This window comes from Panthera leo, chromosome C1, assembly GCF_018350215.1.
Source record: "Panthera leo isolate Ple1 chromosome C1, P.leo_Ple1_pat1.1, whole genome shotgun sequence".
In the NCBI taxonomy this organism is placed as follows: Eukaryota; Metazoa; Chordata; class Mammalia; order Carnivora; family Felidae; genus Panthera; species Panthera leo.
The window spans coordinates 57833770-57858353 of NC_056686.1; the positions used below are offsets into that span (position 1 = coordinate 57833770).

General features: G+C 34.8%; 1 protein-coding gene across 2 annotated transcripts in view; it reads right to left on the reverse strand.

The window, feature by feature from the left end:
• ANKRD13C (ankyrin repeat domain 13C) overlaps positions 1-24584 on the reverse strand; it is a 90641-nt gene that overhangs the window by 5426 nt on the left and 60631 nt on the right. For both annotated transcript variants that reach the window (XM_042952145.1, XM_042952146.1), the window contains 5 exons: positions 22080-22211; positions 18805-18966; positions 9243-9322; positions 7445-7543; positions 2010-2110 (listed from right to left, as the gene is read on the reverse strand). In XM_042952145.1, coding sequence (XP_042808079.1) covers positions 2010-2110; positions 7445-7543; positions 9243-9322; positions 18805-18966; positions 22080-22211 — 574 coding nt within the window. The remainder of the gene's footprint in view (positions 1-2009; positions 2111-7444; positions 7544-9242; positions 9323-18804; positions 18967-22079; positions 22212-24584) is intronic.

Below are 24584 nucleotides of genomic sequence, written 5' to 3' on the forward strand. Positions count from 1 at the left end.
TGAGTAATAAGGAGGTATTGTTTCAGATCATCTTTTTTTGAAGCAAGCTTCTTTTTATTATTATTATTATTATTTTAGAGACAAAGAGAGAGAATGCGAGTCGGGGAGAGGGGCAGAGGGAGAGAGAATCTTAAGTAGGCTCCATGCTCAGTGTGGAGCCTGATGTGGGGCTCGATCTCACAATCCTGGGATCATGACGTGAATCGAAATCAAGAGTTGGATGCTCAATGGACTGAGCCACCCAGGTGCCCCCGTGATTGTCTTTTTTTGGAACAAAGGAAGCAAAAATCATCTGCTCAGACTGTGGGAGGAAATAGTGGAAGAAGAATGGAACTGGTGAAAAGAGGTTCAAATTTGGCCTTTGAGCAAAATGGAAGGAGAATAAAAAGAGATTTAAAGCTTTGGCTGATTTTGAAAACGTACAATTGTCTTAACAACAATTTCTAAATTTTTCATAATTTCCCCCCTTAATTGTATTTTTTAGACTGAACACAGAAACAGAAATGGTGGATCCAGACCCAGGACCAGAGTTTTATAGGATTAATGCAAAAGAGGGACAAAAAGACAAAAGAGAGAAAGGTAAACAAATTCCTGAAAACTTAAGTATACAAGCAAAAGATTGTCAATTCCTTGTTAAGAATGTGGTTCTAAACAGAGAAATGCCTGCAAAGAAGTATTGCAGACTCTTTTTTCCTTTTCACACAATCAGATTTTTCTTTTGCATACAAGTCTATATTGTATTGTGGGCATTTGGGGTTTGGGACTTAAATAGATGTCACTGTCATTTATTCAATCCCTGCCCACTACTTTAGTTTGTCATTGTGCCTCTTTAAATACAGCACCTACAAGGGAGTCCATTGCTTCAACTATTTTCTGGCTATAGAAAATTACAGTGGGATTTTAAGCAGAAATGCTCACATAATGATCCCTACCCACAGCTCAAACACACATCTCTTGATCACTTTAATTTTCAAATCATTTCTGCCTAAGGTCTTATCACTGGTTTCTTCAAGTAGATACTGGGTTCCCAGTGATTTTTCATCACAAAGGGAATCATAATGACATTTTGAAAACATACTTTAAAATCCATTTTAACCCTCAAAATGCTTACTTCCAGGTTGGGAAAGTTGAGAAGGTTATGTTTAATTTTTAGGAATTAAAGCATTATTTCTGAGAGAAAAGCATTTTGGCCTAATTATTGTGAAATGTGGTTTCAGTAATGTTGAATAAAAAAATAAAATATATCTGAGGGATTATATAAAGGTTATATTTATTATATATTATTTTTCTCTCCCACTGGAATGCAAACACTAAGAGAGACTTTGCTGTCTCTAACCCCTAGAAAAGCATCTGGCACATAGCAAGCACTGATTAAATATCTGCTGGCATATTAATGCCATCCAAACATAAAATGGGTGCTATGAAAGGTTCTCCTGAAGCTTAATGCTAAATATAAGTCTAAACTCCTAAAGAAACTTTTAATAGTGTCTTGTTCCCAGTTTTCTGATATACTTGAGTAGTTAAATATGCACAAATGGGAGTTTACTATTTTTAAAGATCATGCTTAAGATGAAATTAAGTTTAAACATTAACACTGAAAAATGAGGATTACTTTACCCATGAATACCGACTGCTGATCCCAGAAACATCCCCACTGTTCAGAAACTCAAGAGTCTGCTAAAACTTAGGGCTAAAATCCAGTCTCCCTATTTCCACGTTAAAAACATTATCACAGTGCATTGTAAGTTTACCCACACCCCACTGTACAAAATACTCGCATATCCCTTATATGTAAGTTAAATCCAGTAGAATTAGAAATGCATTGGGCACTTTATATAGTTGAAAACATGAATCTCAATCCGTATAATCACAGAAAAACTATAAAAACATAAGCAACTAGGAAATCATTTTCCTTCAAAAGCACATTTCTTATTAAATGTTAGTAAACAGTTCCATGTTTCTAATAGGCAATGAAATTACCTATTAGGAAATGTAAATTTTTCTCTTACCTAGTTTTACAGGAAAGCCTGGAGGAAGCTTCATCTGAACAAATTCTCTAAGCTTGTTAAAGTGCTTGAAGGGAGCTATTACTTCCAAAACATTCAATAATCTGAAAAATGGAAGGAGAAAAAAATGTTATCATTTTTCAAATTGATTTGTGTCCTTATGTTGTTTTATAACTATATGCATCAAACTCAGACAGTATTAACTTCTACATGTTAAGGATGAGGAAATGTCACCTCCTTCATCCTCATGACTCTTTATTATTCTTTTTACTGTCAAAGTTCACAACTTTTACATTTGAATGTGAAGCCACAACTTCCACACTTATTTGACTTTAGATCTATACTTAAATGAACTCAAGGCTTACGCCCATGTTCTTTCTGAAGTCTACACTTTCCTGAGTTTTGTTCTTAGCCTCACTGTTTGAGTGGCTGTATTTCACTGTCAATTCTTTATGTGTGATGGGCTCTTATGTGCTTAGTATTCCTTGATTTCTTGCAGATTTCATAAATGAGTGTTCTGTTTTGCTAGAGGGCAATCTAGCTGGCATAAAATTTCAGCTTATGCTTCTTTCCCTCTGAATTACAATTTCATGATGTCTCCCAGGATTCAGTATTACACTAGTCATTGACCAGAACTTCTCCTTTCATCTTTTGGTTGGATGGATTTCATTTTTAAGTAGTAGTGTTTTCCTTTTTAAAAATTTGTTTAATGTTTATTTTTATTTTTGAGAGACAAACAGAGTGTGCGTGGGGGAGAGGCAGAGAGAGAGACACACAAAATCCAAACGAGGCTCCAGGCTCTGAGCTGTCAACACAGAGCCCAATGTGGGGCTTGAACTCACAAATGGTGAAATCATGACCTGAGCTGAAGTCGGATGCTTAACCAACTGACTGAGCCACCCAGGGGCCCCTAGTAATAGTGTTTTTCTTTCAAAGTGGACCCATGGCTGCTATATTTCCTGAATTCTTCTGTGTTTTCTTCAACTGCCTTGATATGTAAATGACATCTTAGCCAGATACACTACCTGATCATACTTTCTTTGTCTCCGAAATGCCAGAGATGTGAAAAAATGTAAAGCCAGGTTTTTAACCTCTTTTTTGGATTTGTCAACAACTGAAGTCCAATAGTCTAATTGGGATAATTATTGTTACAATCATTACTGATTTTTCTCATAAGAACATAATATTATGTTACAAACTCAGGGTTTCCTTACAGAAAAAACGTCTTTTATCCTATTTTGAATATTATTTTGTTTACATTTTGGAGGCTCTCTATATAAGTGGATCACCAATAATCCTTATGTTGAACCCTCTTTATCCTCCATAAACGCTACTTCTCCAATTCCTTTAATCTCTTTTCATAAATTCATTATGAACTATCGAATTTTATTTTCCAGCCACATCTATTGTGTTCACTGTTGTTTCTAATGTATTTATTTTGCAACAGTGTTATTAGTGCTTAATTTATTTCCTTAGCTTTATAGTCTTTTTATTTCATTCTATTATCATCTCATCTTAGAATGATCCATTTCACTGATTTCACATTCCTTTTACGTTTTTCTTTTTAATTTCTTTTATGTTTATTTATTTCTGAGACAGAGAGAGACAGAGCATGAGTGGGGGAGGGGCAGAGAGTGAGGGAGACATAGAATCAGAAGCAGGCTCCAGGCTCCGAGCTGTCAGCACAGAGCCCGATGTAGGGCTCAAACTCACAAACTGTGAGATCATGACCTGAACCGAAGTCGGTCGCTCAACCAACTGAGCCACCCAGGTACCTTTTACGTTTTTCTATAGCATTTACAAGGAATTTTCTTCTGTTCTTTGACCTATGTTATATTCTAGAATGAATTTTTTGTCTGGCTTTTATATGCTATGTTTCTTTTTTTCAGAAGGAATGGTTATAATGACCACACTTTATAAATACTAATGTACCTGGTTTTTTTCACATATTAACAGTGAAATTGGGATAACTCCTAAAATTGACAGCATATTACAATTAGCCACATTTTCTTCCTTATTAGAACATCAAACTGGTGTATCCAGTTTTATGGGTCAACTGGATCCAAGACAGGATGAATTATGCAGATTTGTATGCATGGCTAATGCCCTTGCCACATCTGGGAACTATCAATCTCCCTCTCTGATCTATAGATTGAGGGCTATACATTGCTCATTCTATTTTTCTATATTTGGGTTATTGAGGAGTATGAGGCATGTATATCCTTGGTAAAAAAATATGACTCTTTCTTCTATGAGAATTATTTTTTAATATACTAGGCCAGTTTAGAAGGGGAAGGAAGTAAGAAGGAAAAAATAGCCTGTGGCTTCAACTTACCCCTTACTTTAGAGAGGAGGCTAAAGCTATAGTTGTCAGTCAGCTCTATCGACCCACCTCTCCCATTCCACCCATCTCTCCAAACTGATTTTTTTTAAAATGATTATCTGATAAGTACAGGTTTGAAAGGACATAGTCAAGATGTTCATTGCAGTATTGTTTACAATGGTGAAAAACTACAATCAAAATGTTTATCAGCAGGGGTACAATAAAATAAAGGATAGTACATCAATACTGCAAAATACCAAGGAAAGAAGAAAAAGACATAAAAATGTAATTATTGTGCAAATACTGAGATACACTCATTTTTATTTATTATTTATTTAATATAATTCATTGTCAAGTTAGCTAACATACAGTGTATACAGTGTGCTCCTGGCTTTGGGAGTAGATTCCCATGATTCATCACTTGCATACAATACCCAGTGTTCATCGCAATAAGTGCCCTCCTTAATGCCCATCTCCCACTTTCCCCGTTCCCCCAACCCCCTACCCCCATGAACCCTCAGTTTGTTCTCTGTATTTAAGAGCCTCTTATGGTTTGCCTCCCTCTTCGTTTGTAACTTATTTTTCCTTCCCTTCCCCTATGGTCTTCTGTTAAGTTTCTCAAATTCCACATATGAGTGAAAACATATATCTTTTTCTGACTACCTTATTTCACTTAGTATAATACGCTCTAGTTTCATCCACATTGTTGTAAATGGCAAGATTTCATTCTTTTTCACCACCGAGTAGTGATCCATTGTGTGTGTGTGTGTGTGTGTGTGTGTGTGTGTGTGTGTGTGTATAGATATGTATGTGTACATATACCACATCTTCTTTACCCATTCATCAGTTTATGGACATCTGGCTCTTTCAAATTATTTGGCTATTGTTGATAGCGCTGCTATAAACATTAGGGTGCCCCTATGAATCAGCACTCCTGTATCCTCTGGATAAATTCTAGTACTGCTATTGCTGGGTCATAGGGTAATTCTATTTTTAATTTTTTGAGGAATCTCCACGTTGTTTTCCAGAGTGGCTGCACCAGTTTGCATTCCTACCAACAGTGCAAGAGGGTTCCCGTTTCTCCACATCCTCGCCAACATCTGTTGTTTCCCGAGTCGTTAATTTTAGCCACTCTGACTGGTGTGAGATGGATCTCAAAGTGATTGTGATTTGTATTTCCCTGATGATGCAGGATGTTGAGCATCTTTTCATGTGTCTGTTAGCCATCTGGGTATCTTCTTTGGAAAAGTGTCTATTCATGTCTTCTGCCCATTTCTTCACTGGATTATTCGTTTTTCAGGTGTTGAGACTGGTAGGTTCTGATACTAACCCTTTATCTGATATGTCATTTACAAATACCTTCTCCCATTCTGTTGGTTGCCTTTCAGTTGTGTTGATTCTTTCCTTTGCTGTGCAGAAGCTTTTTAACCTGATGAGGTCCCAATAGTTCATTTTTGCTTTTATTTCCCTTGCCTTTGGAGACATGTCAAGCAAGAAACTGCTACAGCTGAGGTCAGAGGCTGTTAGTCCGTTTTCTCCTCTAGGGTGTTGATGATTTCCTGTCTCACATTTAGGTCTTTCATCCATTTTGAGTTTACTTTTGTATATGATATAAGAAAGTGGTCCAGTTTCAATCTTCTGCGTGTTGCTGTCCAATTCTCCCAGCATCATTTGCTAAAGAGACCATCTTTTTTTCCATTGGACACTCCTTCCTGCTTTGTCAAAGATTAGTTGGACATACACTTGTGGGTCCAATTCTGGGTTCTCTATTCTATTCCATTGGTCTGTGTGTCCGTTTTTATGCCAATACCATACTGTCTTGATGATTACAGCTTTGTAGTAAGGAATGAATTGAAGCCCCAGGCTATTTTTTTTTTTTTCCTTCTTAGTTCCTTCCCCCTTCTAAACTTGCCTACTGTACACTCATTTTTATTTTTTTTTATTTTTTTTTTCAACGTTTTTTTTTTTGTTTTTTGTTTTTTGTTTTTATTTTTGGGACAGAGAGAGACAGAGCATGAACGGGGGAGGGGCAGAGAGAGAGGGAGACACAGAATCGGAAACAGGCTCCAGGCTCCGAGCCATCAGCCCAGAGCCTGACGCGGGGCTCGAACTCACGGACCGCGAGATCGTGACCTGGCTGAAGTCAGACGCTTAACCGACTGCGCCACCCAGGCGCCCCTGTACACTCATTTTTAAAAGAAAAAACAAGGGGTGCCTGGGTGGCTCAGTCTGTTAAGCCTCCGACTTTGGCCCAGGTTATGATCTCATGGTTCATGGGTTTGAGCCCTGTGTTGGGCTCTGTGCTGACAGCTCAGAACCTGGAGCCTGCTTCTGATTCTGTCTCCCTCTCTCTGTTCCTCCCCTGCTTGCACTCTGTCTCTCTCTCGCTCTCAAAAACAAATACAAGATTTAAATAAAATAAACAAACAAACAAACAAAACTGGGGCGCCTGGGTGGCTCAATCGGTTAAGTGTCTGACTTTGGCTCAGGTCATGATCTCACACTTCATGAATTCAAACCCCACGTTGGGCTCTGTGCTGACAGCTCAGAGCCTGGAGCCTGCTTCTGATTCTGTGTCTCCCTCTCTCTCTGTGCCTCCCTCCCTCACACTCAGTCTTTCTCTCTCTCTTTCAAAACTAAATAAACATTAAAAAAATTTTTTAACAAGAAAAAAAGAAAAAATAAATTAAAAAGCAAAACTCACAGAACAAAATGTAAACTATCCCTCAAGCTTATAAAGAATGCAAAAACACGCAGAAAAATCTAGACAAAAATACTCTAGTTATTCACCCATTAACTATCAGTGAAGTAGAAGTAAACTGTTATTTTTTATTCTATAAACTTCCATGCTATTCGATTTTTTACAATAAACATATATTCATTTGCTACTTTTATAATTTAAAAACAATTTGAAAATGTATCTGGTTAAAGTAGTAAAAATGTTAATAATTTGTGAACCAGAAAATGTATATAAGGGTGACATAGTATCAAAGTAATGGCTATTTGCTTTTTCATTTCAAAGGCATCAAATGCAACACTCAGATGCAAATATCATTACAATCTTTAGGGTTTCACAGTTTCTTTCATAAACGTTTATAGTTTGTAACACACTTACGACTCAATTCCCAAGGGAAATTCCTGGCTCATGGCTATTGTAGCTTTAAACGTTTTCTTACTCTCTTTGCACACCAGTTCTCTACCCAGATGAGGAGCTCTAAAATGGGGGAAAAAAAATTAGGAAAACCTTTTCTACATGTTATCATCTTTCTATAAAGAATCTGTCATCTTCTAAGGACATCATTAATATTTTAATTTTTCTTACTCTGTGTAGAAATCAATTTAAATTATGTTAAAAGGACTTAAGACATATACAAGAAATGAGACAAGGGTAAAAAAAAAAAAGAAGAAACTAGCATAGTGAAAAGTTCAGAAAAATGATCAAACTCAACAAATTTCATATTGAATATAATTTCAATAACCACTATTTTTAGGAATAAATCAAATCACTAGAAAAAATAAACTTTAAAAATATTGTATATCTCTAAAATCACTTATCCAATTGAATCTCTTTTACTGTGTACACTTCTTAGCACTGACCAAAAAGAAGAAAAAAATAAAGAATTTTATATTAACTATAGACTATTATAAGATGGAAACATTTTGGAGAAGTTAGAAAAGTATAATAAAAAACCCTAAATAGAAAAAAAAAAATAGTCATGACAACTTCTTCCTAATCGTGGAAGTAGGCAATATTTTATTTTCTCCACCAAAGGAATAATATTTTCTATAAACAACTGTACCTTCTTTGACACAGTTGGCCAGAAAAAAAAAATCTTTTTACTTATTCATTTAAAATAAACCACTTTAGGGCACCTGGGTGGCAGTTAAGCATCCGACTCTTGATTTCAGCTTAGTTCACAATTTCACGGTTCCTGAGATAGATCCCCAAGTCAGGCTCCATGCCGACAGCAGCTGACAGCAAAGGGCCTCCTTGAGATTCTCTCTCTCCTTCTCTCTCTGCCCCTCCCCAGCTTGCATGCTCTCTCTCTCTCTCAAAATAAACTTTAAAAAAAATAAAATAAAATCACTTATTCACTCATCATCGTTTTATTCAATAAATATCTACTATATACAAACCATGTAATTGGTATTCTAGTAAGGATCAGTAATATAACATTTTGTAAATAATTTTCTTTAATGTTTATTTTATTTTTGAGAGAGAGAGAGAAAGAGAGAAAGTGAGCACAGGCAGGGGAGGGGCAGAGGCAGAGGGTACAGAGGATCCGAAGTGGGAGCCCAATGTGGAACTCGAACTGGCAAACCACAAGATGATGACCTGAGCCAAAGTCGGGTGCTCAACCGACTTAGCCACCCAGGTGCCCCAGGATCAGTAACAAAACATTAAGCAAAGTCTTTTGTAAGGATGATGAGAAGAAGTCTGGCACAGGCTAAAACAAAGAGATAAATGATAGGAGATGAGCTTAGAAAGGTAAAAAGTAGAAAAGCAGTGCATGGCTTTTCCCACCATGTAAAGTCTCAGCACAGTAACAGAATATAAAAGTTCACACATAATAGAAACACTCAAATAAGCAACTGCAGTGGGAAATTCCTCACATTATATTTTCTTTGAATGGCATCAGAAAGATGTGGGACAAAAGGAAACAGTGTTTGAGCATCAGGCAATATGAAAAACAACAATTCCATTCTGATCACACTTAATCGTATTTTTAAAAGAAAAAAGAATTGCTTCAGACAAAACCATAATAGTAATTCTTTCTAAGATAATTTTACACCTGGATATTCATGTTTTTCCAAATTGTTCTTTCTAAAAACCAATGAACAAAATAAAACCAAAAGAAAATAAAACAACAACAACAACCCTTACTTTCCAAAATAAAATAAAAAAAACTTACTTTCCATTTTCAGCAGATATATATTCTTCCCATGTAATAGTGTTCTGAGGAGGAGGGGTAAGGGACTGTCTTCGAACCGGCTGCCAAAAAATAAAAAGAAACAAAGAAAGAAGAGACAAAGAGAGGGAGAGAGGAAAGAAAAATGTCTTATTTTTAAAAATATAAAATAAAAACATAAAATAAACTATTTAAATTGCTAACGTACTTAAATTAAATCTCTTCAATATAATGCTTTAGGAAGTACTTCTGAGATAGTTCCATGGTGATTTAAGCTCCATCAGTAAGATTATTTTTTTTCCTAAATCTCAAATAAGACAAGTATCAAAGTAATAAAATCCATTCATTCAATGTTTTAATCATCTAAAATATTCCTGATATTATGCCAGATGTTGAACATGGGAACAAAAGAGAAATATAAAAACTAACCCTGACTTCAAGGAATTTACAATTCAGAGTTGGAAAGAAAAAAAAAAAAACAAACATACAGACATAACAGTTAGTCAGAATTATAAAATATTACATGATTAAAGGCCAAATGAACTTACAAAAAACTGAGTAGTACTGAAGTTCAGAAAAAAGAACAACCTTCTATGGACAATAAATTGAGACTAGGAGATGGACGCTCATTTAAATGAAAACAAAATAAAAAGTATATTTTAGACAAGAAGAATTAATGGTAAAAAAAAAAAATGTAGTTGATGTATTTGAACTGAAAAGGGAAGTTCAGAAGAGAGCGTAACAATAGTGATAAAGATCATATCAGTTTTTAAAACTTACATGCTGTCTTTGTTAAATATCAATTTGTAGTACCACAGGATGGATTTGCAATAAGGACTAAGGGAGTGGCCTCAGAAATTGAAAACTGCCAAGACAAACTCATGGAGCAAAGGGCAATCAATGAAAGACTGATATAAATAACAAGATAAAGAGTTGACACTGGGAGAGGGCCCCATTCAGAGAAGTACCTTTCTTTCCGGATATTATGAGCATTAGATGTTAATAGGTAGGATATTAGAGCTGTTAAAATCAAGAATTTTGAAAACAGCAAACTGGGTTGGAATCCCAGCTCCACTGGTAGTTGTAGAGATTTGGGCAAGTTACATTCTCTTATGTCAATTTATCTCCCCTGCAAAATGGGAGATGACCACCTATCTTATAGTTAAGAATTCAAGGAGTTAATGTACATAGAAAGAGCATACTGCCTAGAACAGAATAAAGTATTCAGTAAATAACAGTAACAGTTATATCCAGGGAAGTTTCTAGAGGGCAGTTACAAAAAGAAAAGGGAAGAAATCAGGGTTAAAGATATGGGAATTCTCTGACTAGATTAAAAAAAAAAAATATATATATATATATATATATATGTGTGTGTGTGAGAAAACAGAGGGTTGATGACTAAGTCCTAAAAATAACATGCATTGGTGGTTTTGGGGGTGGTGGGAGAGACAGAAAGAAGCCAAATATTAATCAATACAGAAAAAAGAAAAATCAGAGCATCAACTTGTCAGAGAGGCCAAAAGACTGTTAAATACAATGATACAAAGACTTTTAAAGAGAAAGAAGCCTGAAAAGGGGCCATACATTTTGTTGGTCAGAAGTCATTGAGATCTCTGAATAGCATCAAAGGATGTCGTTAAAAAGGAAACTAACAGTGTCTGAACATAGGCAGTATGAAAGCTTTTCCATCTGTGAAAAGCTTACAAGAGACACACAGAAAGTAGGTTATCATCCAGAATAATGGGGGCTATGATTTAGGGATCTAAAGGAGGACATAAACTCACAAAGGTGTTTCTGACTCAGACTGGAGTAGCCAAAGGTAAGTGCCAGCAATCATGGTTCCTGAGCAGTTGAGTCGAAAAGAAAGAGAACAAAATCACCAGTTGAAGGAGACTGAGGAAAGCACAATGGTGAGAAAAATGCGGTGTACTGGAAAACTGCAAGTGTAGTGTGTGTACTTAGTGGGAGTAGAGTATGTGAAGAGAAACTAGTAAGAAACAGGGATAAGGGAGCAAGACAGAAATGAGAAAAAGTAGTTTGTAAGGGTTTTGTGCACTGAGTAGATCTGTATTTTTCTCAGGAAGCAACAGACAAATATTTTGAACAATATAATGTGTTTTGTTTTTTTTTTTTTAAACACACACATTTTGGAGCCAGACTGATTAAACCCTGTCTTCACCAATTACCAACTGAGTTTGGACAAATTATTCAACCTCTTTTGTCTCAGTGTAGTCAACTATATAACCTCACAAGGTTGTTGTGAGGATAAAAAAGGCTGGTTAAATATAAAGTACTTAAAACAGTGCCTGACACGTAGTAATTACTCTATACACTTTAGCTATTGAGCACAGGCATTACAAAGTTCAATCTATTCCAGGCAGAGTACTCTGGGAGCTGTGTGTAAGTTACAAAGCTATCTCTAATCCAAATGAGAAATGACAACAGCCTGCTGTTTCAAAATGGAAGGAGAAAAATAGATTCAAGAAATCTTCAACATTTTGTATTGATCAGACACAAGGGTAAGGAAAGCTAAAAGAAGTCTAAGGACAAATTTCATGTTGCTGGCTTGGGTAATGGTAGTGATAATGGTGCCATCACTCAAGACAGAGAAGACAGGCAGGAGGAACAAAATTGTTTGATCAGATTTAAATATACTAAATTTTAGATACTTATGTTTATCCAAATGGAGTTGATGGAAAGCACTAAAGATCTGGTGATTAGGAGAAAAGTCACAGTCCAAAGTATATTTTGGGTGAGAGTTACCAGTGTTTAAATGATAACAGAAGCATCATCAGATATGTATCCAACCAATGAGACATTAGAGACCACTAGTTGTCTACCTAGTGTCTATTCTCCCATTCTTTATTGTAAAATAAATACATACATACATAAATTAAATATATAAACAAACAAAACTCCCATTCAAATTTTTCACTACACATATGACTTACTAGATTAAAGACTTATTTTTCTAGCCATCCTAGCCAAGTGTTACCATGTTACTAAGTTCTAACCAATGGGATGTGAGCAGAGTGATGTGTGCAACTTCTGATTGGGTCCTCAAACAAAACAGGCAAGTCCTCTCCTTCCAAACTATTCCAAACTATTATTAGGAATTACTACTATTCCTGCTAGCTGCAATACTAAATACATAATAAATAATCTTAAACCATGTGGATGAGAGTCACATCTAAGAATAGCAAAGAAATAAGACAAAAAAAGAGTAGGTCTGAGATTAACCCACAGAGCAGAGAAACCACACAAACTCAGATTTTTACAGAAGAAAAAAGTAATCAATACCAATTTAATACATGAAGTAGGACACTACACACAAAGCTGTGGTATGTGGCAATGGCTTAGTACAATGACAAGCAGGCTTAAAAGGTAGTTAATGACCCTCCTAAATATTGTGATACGAGGTAAAATAGTATCTTGTAGCATTGCAAAAGACAGACAGATATATGTTAACTAACAGAACCTGTAATTCTGGGGGAAAAGGCTGGAAAAACTTAAGACTGCTGCTCCAACACAGAAAAACAGCAAAGGCTAATCTCACCTCCATCTAAATCTCTAACTAAGTAGGCTATAATCAATTTCTCTTTGAACACTGCTTCAAATTTGTCTACTCTTGCTTCCAGTCTGGTTAATACTTATGTATATTTGACTATAACTGGTTTTATACTTGTATATATACATGTATTATCATACATACATACATATTATCATAATAAAGACGCATTTGCCAGGCATGATTAGATAATGTGGCATGTCACTTAAGTATATTTTTTCAGGTAATAAACTTCTCTAGGCAGTTCCTACTGTTTCTAATAAAATTCTTCCTAAACTGTACATTACCATCTTATACATGTATACATGTATACATTACCATCTTATAAAGAGACTGTAATAAATCTAATTTAACCTTTTATTCAGTACTTTACCTCATCATGATATCAATTATATTTTAATAAGGTCTTTCCTACTTTGTTTATTCTAATTGATCCTTTGTGACAAACTGACACTTGTAGCTACATCCTTTAGTGTTCCCTCAGCACTGCTACCATAGCTATCTAATGAAACAGGAAGACATGAAGGCTGCCACAGAATACCAGATGGTTTTCTAATGTTATTTCCCCAGGTCAGCAGGTTCTGTAACTGAAATGTTATCAAACCTTTCTTCATGATTAAATGCAAAAATTCAAATGCCTGTTTTCCTTGAACCATATAAAAAATATTTTTAAATTTATTGCTAGGTTTGCCACCATTCTATTATATAGCAAAGGCTTCTGGAAGTTTAAGACATTCATTTATTTTATATCTATGTATTCCTATTTAGATTTTATACACTTCAAAAATACATAAATAGTAATAGACTTTAACTCAATATTATATTTCTATTTTAAATATTTACATATTTAAATATATAATATATAAATTATATACACACACATAACATATACATAGTTTGTATACAATAAATGCTTTTACCAATGACTCTGTATCTAAGGTATAAATGGAGAATTGTTCCCTCCTCCAACAATAACTGGTTAGAACAAAAAGGGAAAAAAGCACCAAAAACATAGGAGCAAGTACCCATGACTTAAGAATTTCTGAGCACTTAAGTTTTCCTATAAAAAATATTGTCAAGGAGCGCCTGCCTGGGTGGCTCAGTCGGTTAAGTGTCCGACTCTGAATCAGGTTATGATCTCGCAGTTCATGAGTTCGAGCCCTGCATCAGGCTGTCTGCAGTCAACAGAGAGCCCACTTCAGATCCTCTGTGTATCAAAAATATACACTAAATATGAAAAACATATCTGGAAAGGAGGGAGAGGAAGAAGAGGCATGGCAAACTAGTTAAATGGCAAACAATTCCTCCTAAATGCTATCTATAAGTTATTTCTTACGGAAATTAGAAAAAATATTTGCCTAAAAAAAAGAAGAAACTCAAAGCTATTCATTTACAACAAAGAATATAAATTTATTCTGAAAAAAATTAGACATTTATTTTTAAAAACGGAATTTCTATTAAAATGTGGCTTAAAAATATTACTTTCATGTTTTTTAAAACAATAATAATTATATTTATTTTCTAGGTTCTTGAAATTTTCAATAATGCTCCAAAGCCAAACATATTTTTTACTAATACGCCTTTTATGAACATAATTTTTTAAATACCACAATACTGATTTTTTTTTACTACATTTACCAACAGCATCTCTCCAGGATGGTATCTTAAGGTTCTGCCACTCCTCTCCCAACTTCAGCTTCCCAATATTTTGAAAGAAATTCTAAGACATGTTAAACATCTGAATATACAGAAAGAAGCAACTACAACCAAGGCAGACTGGAAAAGAATATACTTAAAGCAAGAACAGCCTGGGTTAAGGGTCCTATGTTTTTTTAAACTCCTGTATATGTTTTTTTAAACTGTGTTAAGATTATAAACATAGTTCATCATTAAAACTCAACAGATCCCTCCCTTTACTCTTTTTTAACCCAAATTTTTAAATTATATTGTAGTGTTACTTCCCAGGTACTTCCCAGTATAATAAAGTAAGAAAAACAAACAAAGGCAAAAAGATTACCAAGGAAAAAGTAAACCTTTATTACCTGATGATATGGTCATCTGTAGAAAACCCTAAGGAATCTATAAAAACGATATAACTAATATATAAATATCATATATATTCCTATATACTATCAAGGAACGACTGGAAAATGAAATCCAAACACATTGCCATACTAAATGCTTGACAGATAAATTTAGTAAAATAATGTGTAAGACTTGTATACTAAAAACTACAAAACACTTCTGAGATAAACTATAAAAGACCTAAATAAATGGAGAGACATACCATGTTCATGAAATACAAGATTCAATATTTTTAAGATATCAAGTCTCCAGACTTTAATTTACAGATTCAACAGTACCTCAATAAAAATTCCAGCAGGTTATTCAATGGAGGAAGCATAGCTCTTTTTATTTTAATGGTGTTAAATCAACTGGACATCAAAGGCAAATAAAATATGGAAGGAAGGAAGGAAGGAGAAGAAAGAAAAGAAGAAAGAAGTAAAAAGACATTACACCTTATACAAAATTAACTAATTCATGGACTTAAATGTAAAATGTAGAAATATAAGACTTTATCAAAAACATATAGGAGAAAATCTTAGGGGCTTGCAGATAAGCATAGAGTTTTTAGACTTGGTGGAAGCAATAAAACAAAAACTGATAAACTGGTCCTCATCAAAATTAAAAACTTTTCCTTTCAAAAGACCCATTTAATAGGATGAAAAGATAAGCTACAGAGTAGGAAAAAAATACCTGTACACACATATGACAAAGAACTAGTACCTAGAATATATAAAGAACTTTGAAAACTCAACAGTAAAGAAACAATCCAATTAGACAATGGGAAGACATGAAGAGACATTTTATCAAAGAGGATATAAATCTGTATATTTTATAGCAAATAAGTACATGAAAAGACATTCAACGACCACAAAACCCAGCAATTGCACCTGGACCTGACTGTAGTCTTTGTGTGTGTGTGGAGGGGAGGAATATGAACTCTTCACTATGGAGGGAGTTTTGAATGGACCAGAGCAAGAACAAGATCTGGGCATTCTAGAGATAAGTATTGAGAGAGGACTTCAAATACCTCCATTCAACCTCCGTCTATACTTTCTAATTGATTAAGTTCTTCTTTCCAGTTATCTTTTAACTTGGGCAAAAACCCTACATGCAAAGCATCCCTTGATAGAAACTCAAACTATTCCTTTCAGCAATAAAAACTGCCAAGACACCAGCAAGACCCTGTGTGACTGACCTCAAGACAATGATCAACCTGACCTTTACTGTCCAGCTGCACGTACGCACTGACCTCTGTCCCACATTTTCCTTGCATAAACCCAGAAGTACTGTCAGCACTTTGGATAGTCTTTGAGACATCAGTTAGCCGTGTTCCCAGTGTTGGACTCACTGAAATAAATTCCTTTCTTGTTTCACCACCACTTGTCTCTCTGCCTTTGGATTTTGTCAGTGGCAAGTGGCCTAACCTACTCTGTTTGGGATCATCAGAGCCAAGTGCTCTTGCACATATGGGCCCCAGTTACAGTATGAACAGTACACAGAGTAGATACATCAAACAACTAGCATGAACCATTGTCCAGAGCCATCAGGGCAGTGGGGCACACAGAGTCCTAGGGCCCACTCCTTAAGGGTCCCCCTTGCCCATTTACCCCTCATGCACACACACAAACAGCCAGCTTCATGCATTCCCAAAGAGACCATTTAGAACATTTATTTACCAAAGAAATAAAGACTTATGTCCACACAAAAACCTATATGTGAATGTTTATGACAGCTTTACTCATAAATGGCCCCAAACTGGAAACCCAAATGTCCTTCAACAGGTGAATAGTTAAGCAAACTATGGTACATTCATACCATGGACTACTACTCAGTAGTAAAAGGAACAAACTACTGATATACACACCTGGAAAAACTACCAGGGAATTAAGCCTAGTGAAGGAGGAAAAAAGCCAGTATCAAAAGGTTATATACAACATCCTTGAAATGACAAAATTTTAAAAATGGAGAAACAGATTAATGGTTGCCAGGGATAAGGGACAGGGAAGGGGCAAAGGGGCAAAAAGGTAGGTGTGCCTATACAAGGGGAAGGAGGGATCTTGTGGTGATGGCCATGTTCTATATCTTGCCTATAAATGCTAATACCCTGCTTGTGATGATATTACTGGTTTGCAAGATGTTAACACTGGAGGAAACTGGGTGAGGCATATATAGAATCTCTCTGTATTATTTCTTACAACTGTGTATGTGAACCTACAATTATCTCAAAATGAAAAGTCAAATTAAGAAAAATCAAGCAGGCATTTATGTAAAAATTGATTGATCTACAGATTCAACATCATCCTATCAAAATCCCATCAAGTTTTTTTCTTTTATACAAATTGAAAAACTGAATCTAAATATTCATCAAGAACTATACAGTTCAAGGGGCTATGACTCACACAGGAAGTGTTTCCTTTGATTTCTGACCAGAAGTCAAAAGCTAATTAATGAATTTATTTCATATTATTTTGTTCTATTATATACCTATTCAGAATTTTTAACAAGTCCAATAAAATTTAAATCACAGGGCAAGTCCAAAGAAATGGCCTTTTATCTGGTCAATAATGGGAGAGGGTAGCAGCTTTGTTAAAGATGGAGCTCAGCATTCCCTCTCTCAGTTCATCTTCTCCATATCTATTTCCTAAGCATAACCTACTGCTCAAGAGATCAGTAAGTACCCGAAGGCTTCCAGAAAATGAAACCCTGTGAGGCTCTATCCCATGGCCCAAAGAAAGTAAGTACAAGAGGATCTGGCAGAAAGGGGACAGGACCACACTACACTGGCATAATCACAACTTTAACATTTAATGAGGATTGTTAAATACTTCATATCCTGTACTTATTTAACTAAACTATGGCTGATTCACTTAAACACATGAACTTTCTAAACATTAAAATATTTTCCTGGCATGCACAGCATTACCATGAATTAGCTGGAACCTGGCATACTAATCTGAAATGGTTATCTATTGCTAAAACATAATCTGACACCATAGGAGAGACTAAATGTTCAAGGAATCCAAGCCTCCTCAAAATAGCCTTTAAACTTTTTGCTATTGTGACACATTTTACACTTCAAACCAGCATTCACACATATACATATTTACAAACACATACACCCCTGAAACTTGGTTTCATAAAGAAATAATGACCTATACTACATGTGATGTCCTCTGGTTTAACTATAACATCATTATTTAGACTCTAGTTTTTTTCTCTTTTAAAAAGGGTGGTCACAGCCTACTAAATTGATTTCATAAACTACTAAGTGGTCCCTATGGTGCCTTCGATTTGAAAAACACTGCTATACAAATGTAGTAAAATGTTAACATTTGGGGAATCTTGATGAAGAGCATCCAGGAATTCTTTGTACTGTTTTAGTTGGTTTTTGTAAATCTAAAATTGTCAAAATGAAAAATAAATTTAGGAACCCATCCAATTCATCTGATTAGGTAATAAGATTGCAGAGGCAATGATGATGTCCCATGTACCTTAGTATTTCCTAATTTCCCCTCCCCTTTCCTTACTGGCACACAATTCTTTACAGAAAGCATGCTCTCAATATACACATGCTGAATAAAAAATTATGGGAAAGTATAGATTAGAAATGACTTGATTAAGGAGCTGGGCCTTCAGAGCAACAGATTTCAGTTGATGAAGTAGGAAAAACATATGCAAAGGGACACAGATTAAAAATTAACACTGGGTTTCATGCTTATAAAATGAGTTTAATCTGTTAATGAAGACTTGAAGACCAAGAATAAATTCACAAAAAAGTCACCAAAGGCCCTATCACAGAAAAATAAAAGGTGATACATAGTAACAAACAAACAAACAAATCTATGAATGTTCTTCTATAAACTCACTGAGCGCCAGGAATGAAGTCTACCCCTTCTCTCTTTAGAAAATTGTAAATTAGAAATATTATACCTCAAAATTCTGTTCCATTATGTTTCCACCTTTACTCAAACTCTCCATAATGGCCTTATTTCGAAGAATATCTTCTTCACTAAGATGTTCTCTTCTTTTTCTTGATTCTAAAACAAGTCCATTCACCAGATAAAAGTCTGCCAAAAAGTTTCCTACTCTTTCCTAAAACAAAATTAAATAATCAAAATAATAAAACATTCAAATATTTCAAAATAATAAAACAAATTAAGTTTATCTTAGATCAAAAAGAAAGTTTCAAAGTAATACACAATGTTTTTCCATAAACATGTAACATTTAGGTGAAAATAAATATTCACTTGGTACTTGAACTTAACAAATTATTTTATACATTTTATTAAATTTAAGAATATATATACAATTACACATTTAAAATTTGTAAAGGAAAATTTAAAACACCCAAGATGTATGGTAGTTAATCTGCAAATGAATTAAATCTAAATAGAAATACCACATAGTATTCCTTTAAAATCTACTCCCAAGTAGCACAAAGCTATCTGAAACTTTATTTAGCTGATAGTCAAACACCATGAGTAACAAGGAGGGGTCAGGGATAATTACTGTTCCCATTTTATAGATAGAAAAAAAAAGTGGAATAAAAAGAAATAATCTAAATTACATAAGAATCTCTAGCATAACTAGAATTAATTACCTGTTCCAATACTCTATTCTCTAACAGGATCAAACTTCAAGTTACAGCTGCTTGGTGCTTTCAATAAAGAAGAGAGAACAACAGAATAGTTTTGCTCACCAATACAATTACAATTAAGTGCTTACATTATGGATTAGGGATAGGGAAACTCAAGTGATATAAATGATATCAAGAAAAGAATTATTTCCTTTCAATGAAGTCCTTCTTCAACATTAACCTTCACCTTTTGCAGACCCATGGGTGGTCAGTTTCAAACAGCTTACTACAAAAAACATGATCAATAACTTACTGAAAACAAGCTTCTCATTTCTACCTGCATGCAAATCACTTGGTCTCCATCTTCTGATGTTTCCTGGCATTCCAAAACTATGTGTTTAGAGTTATTTCCATGTCTACCTTGTTTTTGGTGGCCTCCTTACCAGTCACCAAAAAGTAAGGCATTCTGCACCTGTTTCTACCTACAAAATGGGAACCATAAGTATTACTGACTCCCTCCTTACCTGTCAAAGATTTAAGAAGATCACCTAGACGCTGTTCAAGAGCTTTGAGCTGCTTAGCAGTAGTACTAGATGAATAGCAGCTTCAATTTTTATCTTCTCTTGAGGTGATCCTCTAATGCTGTCCAGAAGAACAGAGTACAAACAAATAAGACTTCAAGCCAACAAAGGGATTGCAGTGTAGGAGCTCACAACTAGGAATCCTATAATACTATTTGTTGCCAAACAGGCTTAGAGAAGAAAGTTGAGGAGCCTATATCTAAAAGTGAGAATTTTTCTGTGGCTGAGAAATACTCAGGTGATAATTCTCACTTTTTGAAATCTTCTAATGAGAAAGAATTTATTAAAAGTAAATTATCATATCAATAAAAATTTTAAGTGTATATACTTCATAATCCAGCCATTCCATTTCTTGCTGTCTATAATAGACAATGAAAGGGCATGTAAATGGATGATAAACACGACATCATTTATAATGGCAGAAAACTGGACACAAATGTGTGTTATTCATCAAAATGTCCATAAATAAGAGACTGGATAAATAAACTACAATCCATACTATGGAATACTATGCAGTTGTTAAAAAGAATGAAGTGGCACTACTGATAAGAAAAAGCTTCTAAACAAACTAAAGAGTGGGAAAAAAAGGTGCAAACCAATAGATATAACACTAGAAAAAAATAAAGAAATATCAACAACTAAAGCTACATATTACTAGGGATACATATTTGTGAATGCAGAACATAAAAAAAAGTTGAGTATACTAATGGATAATCCTTTACAAAGGGCTCTGGGGACTGAGTACTCGTAAAGGGGTACTTTATAACTTTATGTATAAGGTTGTATGGTGATTAATTTTGTATCAACTTGGCTAGACTATGGTGCCCAGCTGTCTGGCTTAACATGTCTCAATGTTGCTATGGAGGTATTTTTTAGATGTAATTAAGAGTTAAATCACTAGACTTAGAATAAAGTAGATTACCCTCCACAATGTGGGTAGGCTTCATTCAAACAACTGCCAACCTTAAGAGCAAAGACTAAAATTTCCCAAAGGAAAAGAAATTCTGCCCCAAGGCTGTGACACAGAAACCCTGCCAAAGATTCTAGCCTGTAGATTTTAGACTCAAGACCACGTCAACTCTTACCTGAATTTCTGACCTGCTAGAGTGCTCTACAGATTTCAGAGTGGCCATCACCTATATTCACATAAGTCAATTCCCTTAAATAAATCAATCTCTTCCATACTCCTCCCTCCTTCTCTCTCTATATCCATATATTTATATAGAGATATACATATATCTAGATAGAGATACAGACAGAGATCTACTGATTTCCTCAGAGAACTCTAATACAAGCTGTTTTTATTTTTCCAGGAAGAATATATTCATTTCTACCATGTGTAATAAAACATAATTTTAAATACATAATTTTTAAAAGCAATAAATCTTGGCCTTCACCTATATGATGATTTATTCTTAACTTTAAAACTTTACCAAATGCTTCTTCATATGTCTAATTAAACATTTTTAACATATTTTGAATAGTCTTATATAACCTCTTGCTGGCAGATGAAATGGGAATTATGGAAAGAATTTACAATTCACTAATGAGGGAATCTCCATGGAAATTTAATTTAATGACAGTGTTATAGAAATGTAAGCTTATTTAATTTTAGTCATATATATGGACTACTGAGAAACAGATTCTGAGTGAGTAAATAGTTTTGAAGTCAATGTGGAAACAATAAAAAGGTCCAGGGAAATGAATTCAAAAGTGTATCCCTCTTAATGGTCTTCTTAAGGAATAAAAGCATTAGAAATATAATAGAACCATGTGAAGACACTGTTCCCTGTAAATAACAAGGCAGTTGACATCAAGAATCTTTCCCAACATAAAATTCAAATGAGCTAAACTTTCTCTCCTGGCTTCTGTAAAAATAACTTCCAACTCTGTAAACAACCATTATAATTCCCTATCTTTGATTCAAGGAGGAGAGAATAAACTACTGGAAAATAAGTCAGTAAGCTTCCTACACCTCCACCACATTATTTTGGCAACATTAAAAAATAAACAATTTTTTAAACTGAAAAATCAAGATTGGCACATACTGTTTTATCTTCCCGAAAAAGCCATCCTGTTTGGGCACGTGTGAAAGAAATTGATTTGGTTGATAAAGTTGCAGAGTAAATATCACTACTCATTAAGATGTCAACCTCTTCTTCTGTTTCCATCTCTGATTCCTGCAGTGGGAACAAAAGTTAAATATAAAAATCTATGTTTTCAAAGGTTATTAGTACTACATATGAAAATAATCAACAATTAAAATGTTAGATTTCAAAAAACAAAAGGTCAGATTCTAAAAAATGTGAAGTACTACTTATCCTAAAAACCAATTACAGAAGTTTAAATTCCATATATCTAACTAAGTTAGAATTATGATTAATTATAAGTCTATATATACAGGGTACATGAAATACAATACTTTGTGTTCGAAATATGTCATGGAAACAATACTGACTTATCCATTACAGAAATATAGAGTATGTAGAGCGATTTTAAAAGATTAAGAATTAAGTTGACAGGTCTGAGACAAAATTCCCATATAAAGGTTTTTTTTTAACACAGATGAATCTTACTTTAATTCTTTTTTCATCCAAAGACCCACCACTATCATTTGAGCCTTTCTTTCCTAATAGCTATAAAATGGAAGGAAAGGGGAGATGAGGAGAGAAGGAGAGAATAAAGGAAGGAAACTTTCTCTATATTCCTTATAGAAAGAAATGGAATCTGAAAATATCAACCCATGGTTTCTAAACTTAGTAAGTAGTCTTATTTCAAGTTTATTCTCTACATATTCCCCAGGGCTGGCATATAATAACTGATTATTATTTTTTTTATTTTTTATTTTTGAGAGAGACAGAGCATTAGCTGGGGAGGGGCAGAGAGAAAGGGAAAAAACAGAATCCAAAGCAGGCTCCATCCAGGCTCCGAGCTGTCAGCCCAGAGCCTGAAATAGGGCTTGAACTCATTAACAGAGATCATGACCTGAGCCGAAGTCAGACACTTAACTGACTGAGCCACCCAGGCACCCCTGATTATTACTGTTTTAAATGAGAAAACAAAGATTTGTGCTTGCTTCAGAGGCAGAAGACTTACTGATCAGGTATGGGACAGTAAATGAGTAGGTATAAAATGAGGTTCTGTCCTGTAACAGGCCAAGAGAGAGAATCTCTGATACTTTAAGACTACAGTGTCCTAAGGGGGGGGGGGGGGGGGGGGGGGGGGGGGGCGGGGGAGAAGGAAGAGAGAAAAAGCAGAAACTGGGGAATGAGAATTGTCCATAGGATTTACATCCTGATTTCTAACTTCCTGAGAGGTCTGTTTTCGATTCTTCCCCACCAAACTTCACCCAGATTTAGTCCATTTCTGAATCTATGGAACTACAGAAAAAAACAGCAATACCTTGGGACTGCAACAGTACCATTTCCTGCACACTTACAAGAGAAAAATGAAAAATCTTGATATTAATGCTAAAGCTAAAGAGGTAAAAACGTAGTCCCAGTGAACAAACTAATTCTGAACACAATTTTCTAAAGAAAAACTTTGGCTGTCATAGGTTGCATAGAACTAACTGTTAAACATTGTTTCAAATGTGTTATGAATCAATTAGGATTTTATGTATTAGCCTGTGAACAACACTTTAGATAAATAACACTATCTATGAAGAAACGTGCCTTAACTTTTGAAAACCCTCTTTTCAAATAAACTTTTGGAACAGAACTCTTCTATAAAATCATAGACTGACCATCTCCTAACCACATCATTGAAAAAGACCAATTGTTGATTCATTCATTCAACAAACATTTATTGAACAGCTACTATTTATGTATATTAGTATAAACAACTACTCCCTGTTTGAGGATTAATGTTTAAAATCTAGCTTTGCTGTATTTTTTTAGGCATAAAACACACACACGCATACCCTAAATACCAATCCTTTAGTGATCTCATTGATACTATAACATTAGCTAATACTTATATAAATAGCCTTAATCTCTGGCTTCTATTTCAATACCATGCTTCTAGCTCATTTGTTGCCTAGTTAGCTATCCTGTTGTCTTTAATATGCAAGAGCTCAAATTATTTAACAAGTTATCCGAGAGTCTAGAATAAAGGCTGGTAAACTACGGCCAGTAGGGCAAATCCAGTGTACCACCTGTTTCTATAAATAAAATTTTATCGGAGTATAGCCATACTCATTCATTTAAATACTGTCAATAGTTGTGACAGAGACCATCTGGTCCAAAAATATATCTAAATATCTGAAACATTTACTGTTTTTCCCTTTACAGAAAGAGTTTGCCAAACTCTAGCCTAGAATGCACTGGTGCAAAATACTAGGAACCAGAGAATACAGCTAAAAGAACCACAGGGAACAGAGGAAGAAAGACATATAAATGAATATAGCATTAGAAGACATATAAATGAATATAGCATTAGAAGCTCTATGATACCAGATTTAGTGGGAGCATAAAGAATATAATGGTCTCCTGGCAAGGGAAGAAGTGACACTAAGTAGGTGTCCCACAAGTGTGGAAGTGGTGCAAGAAGAG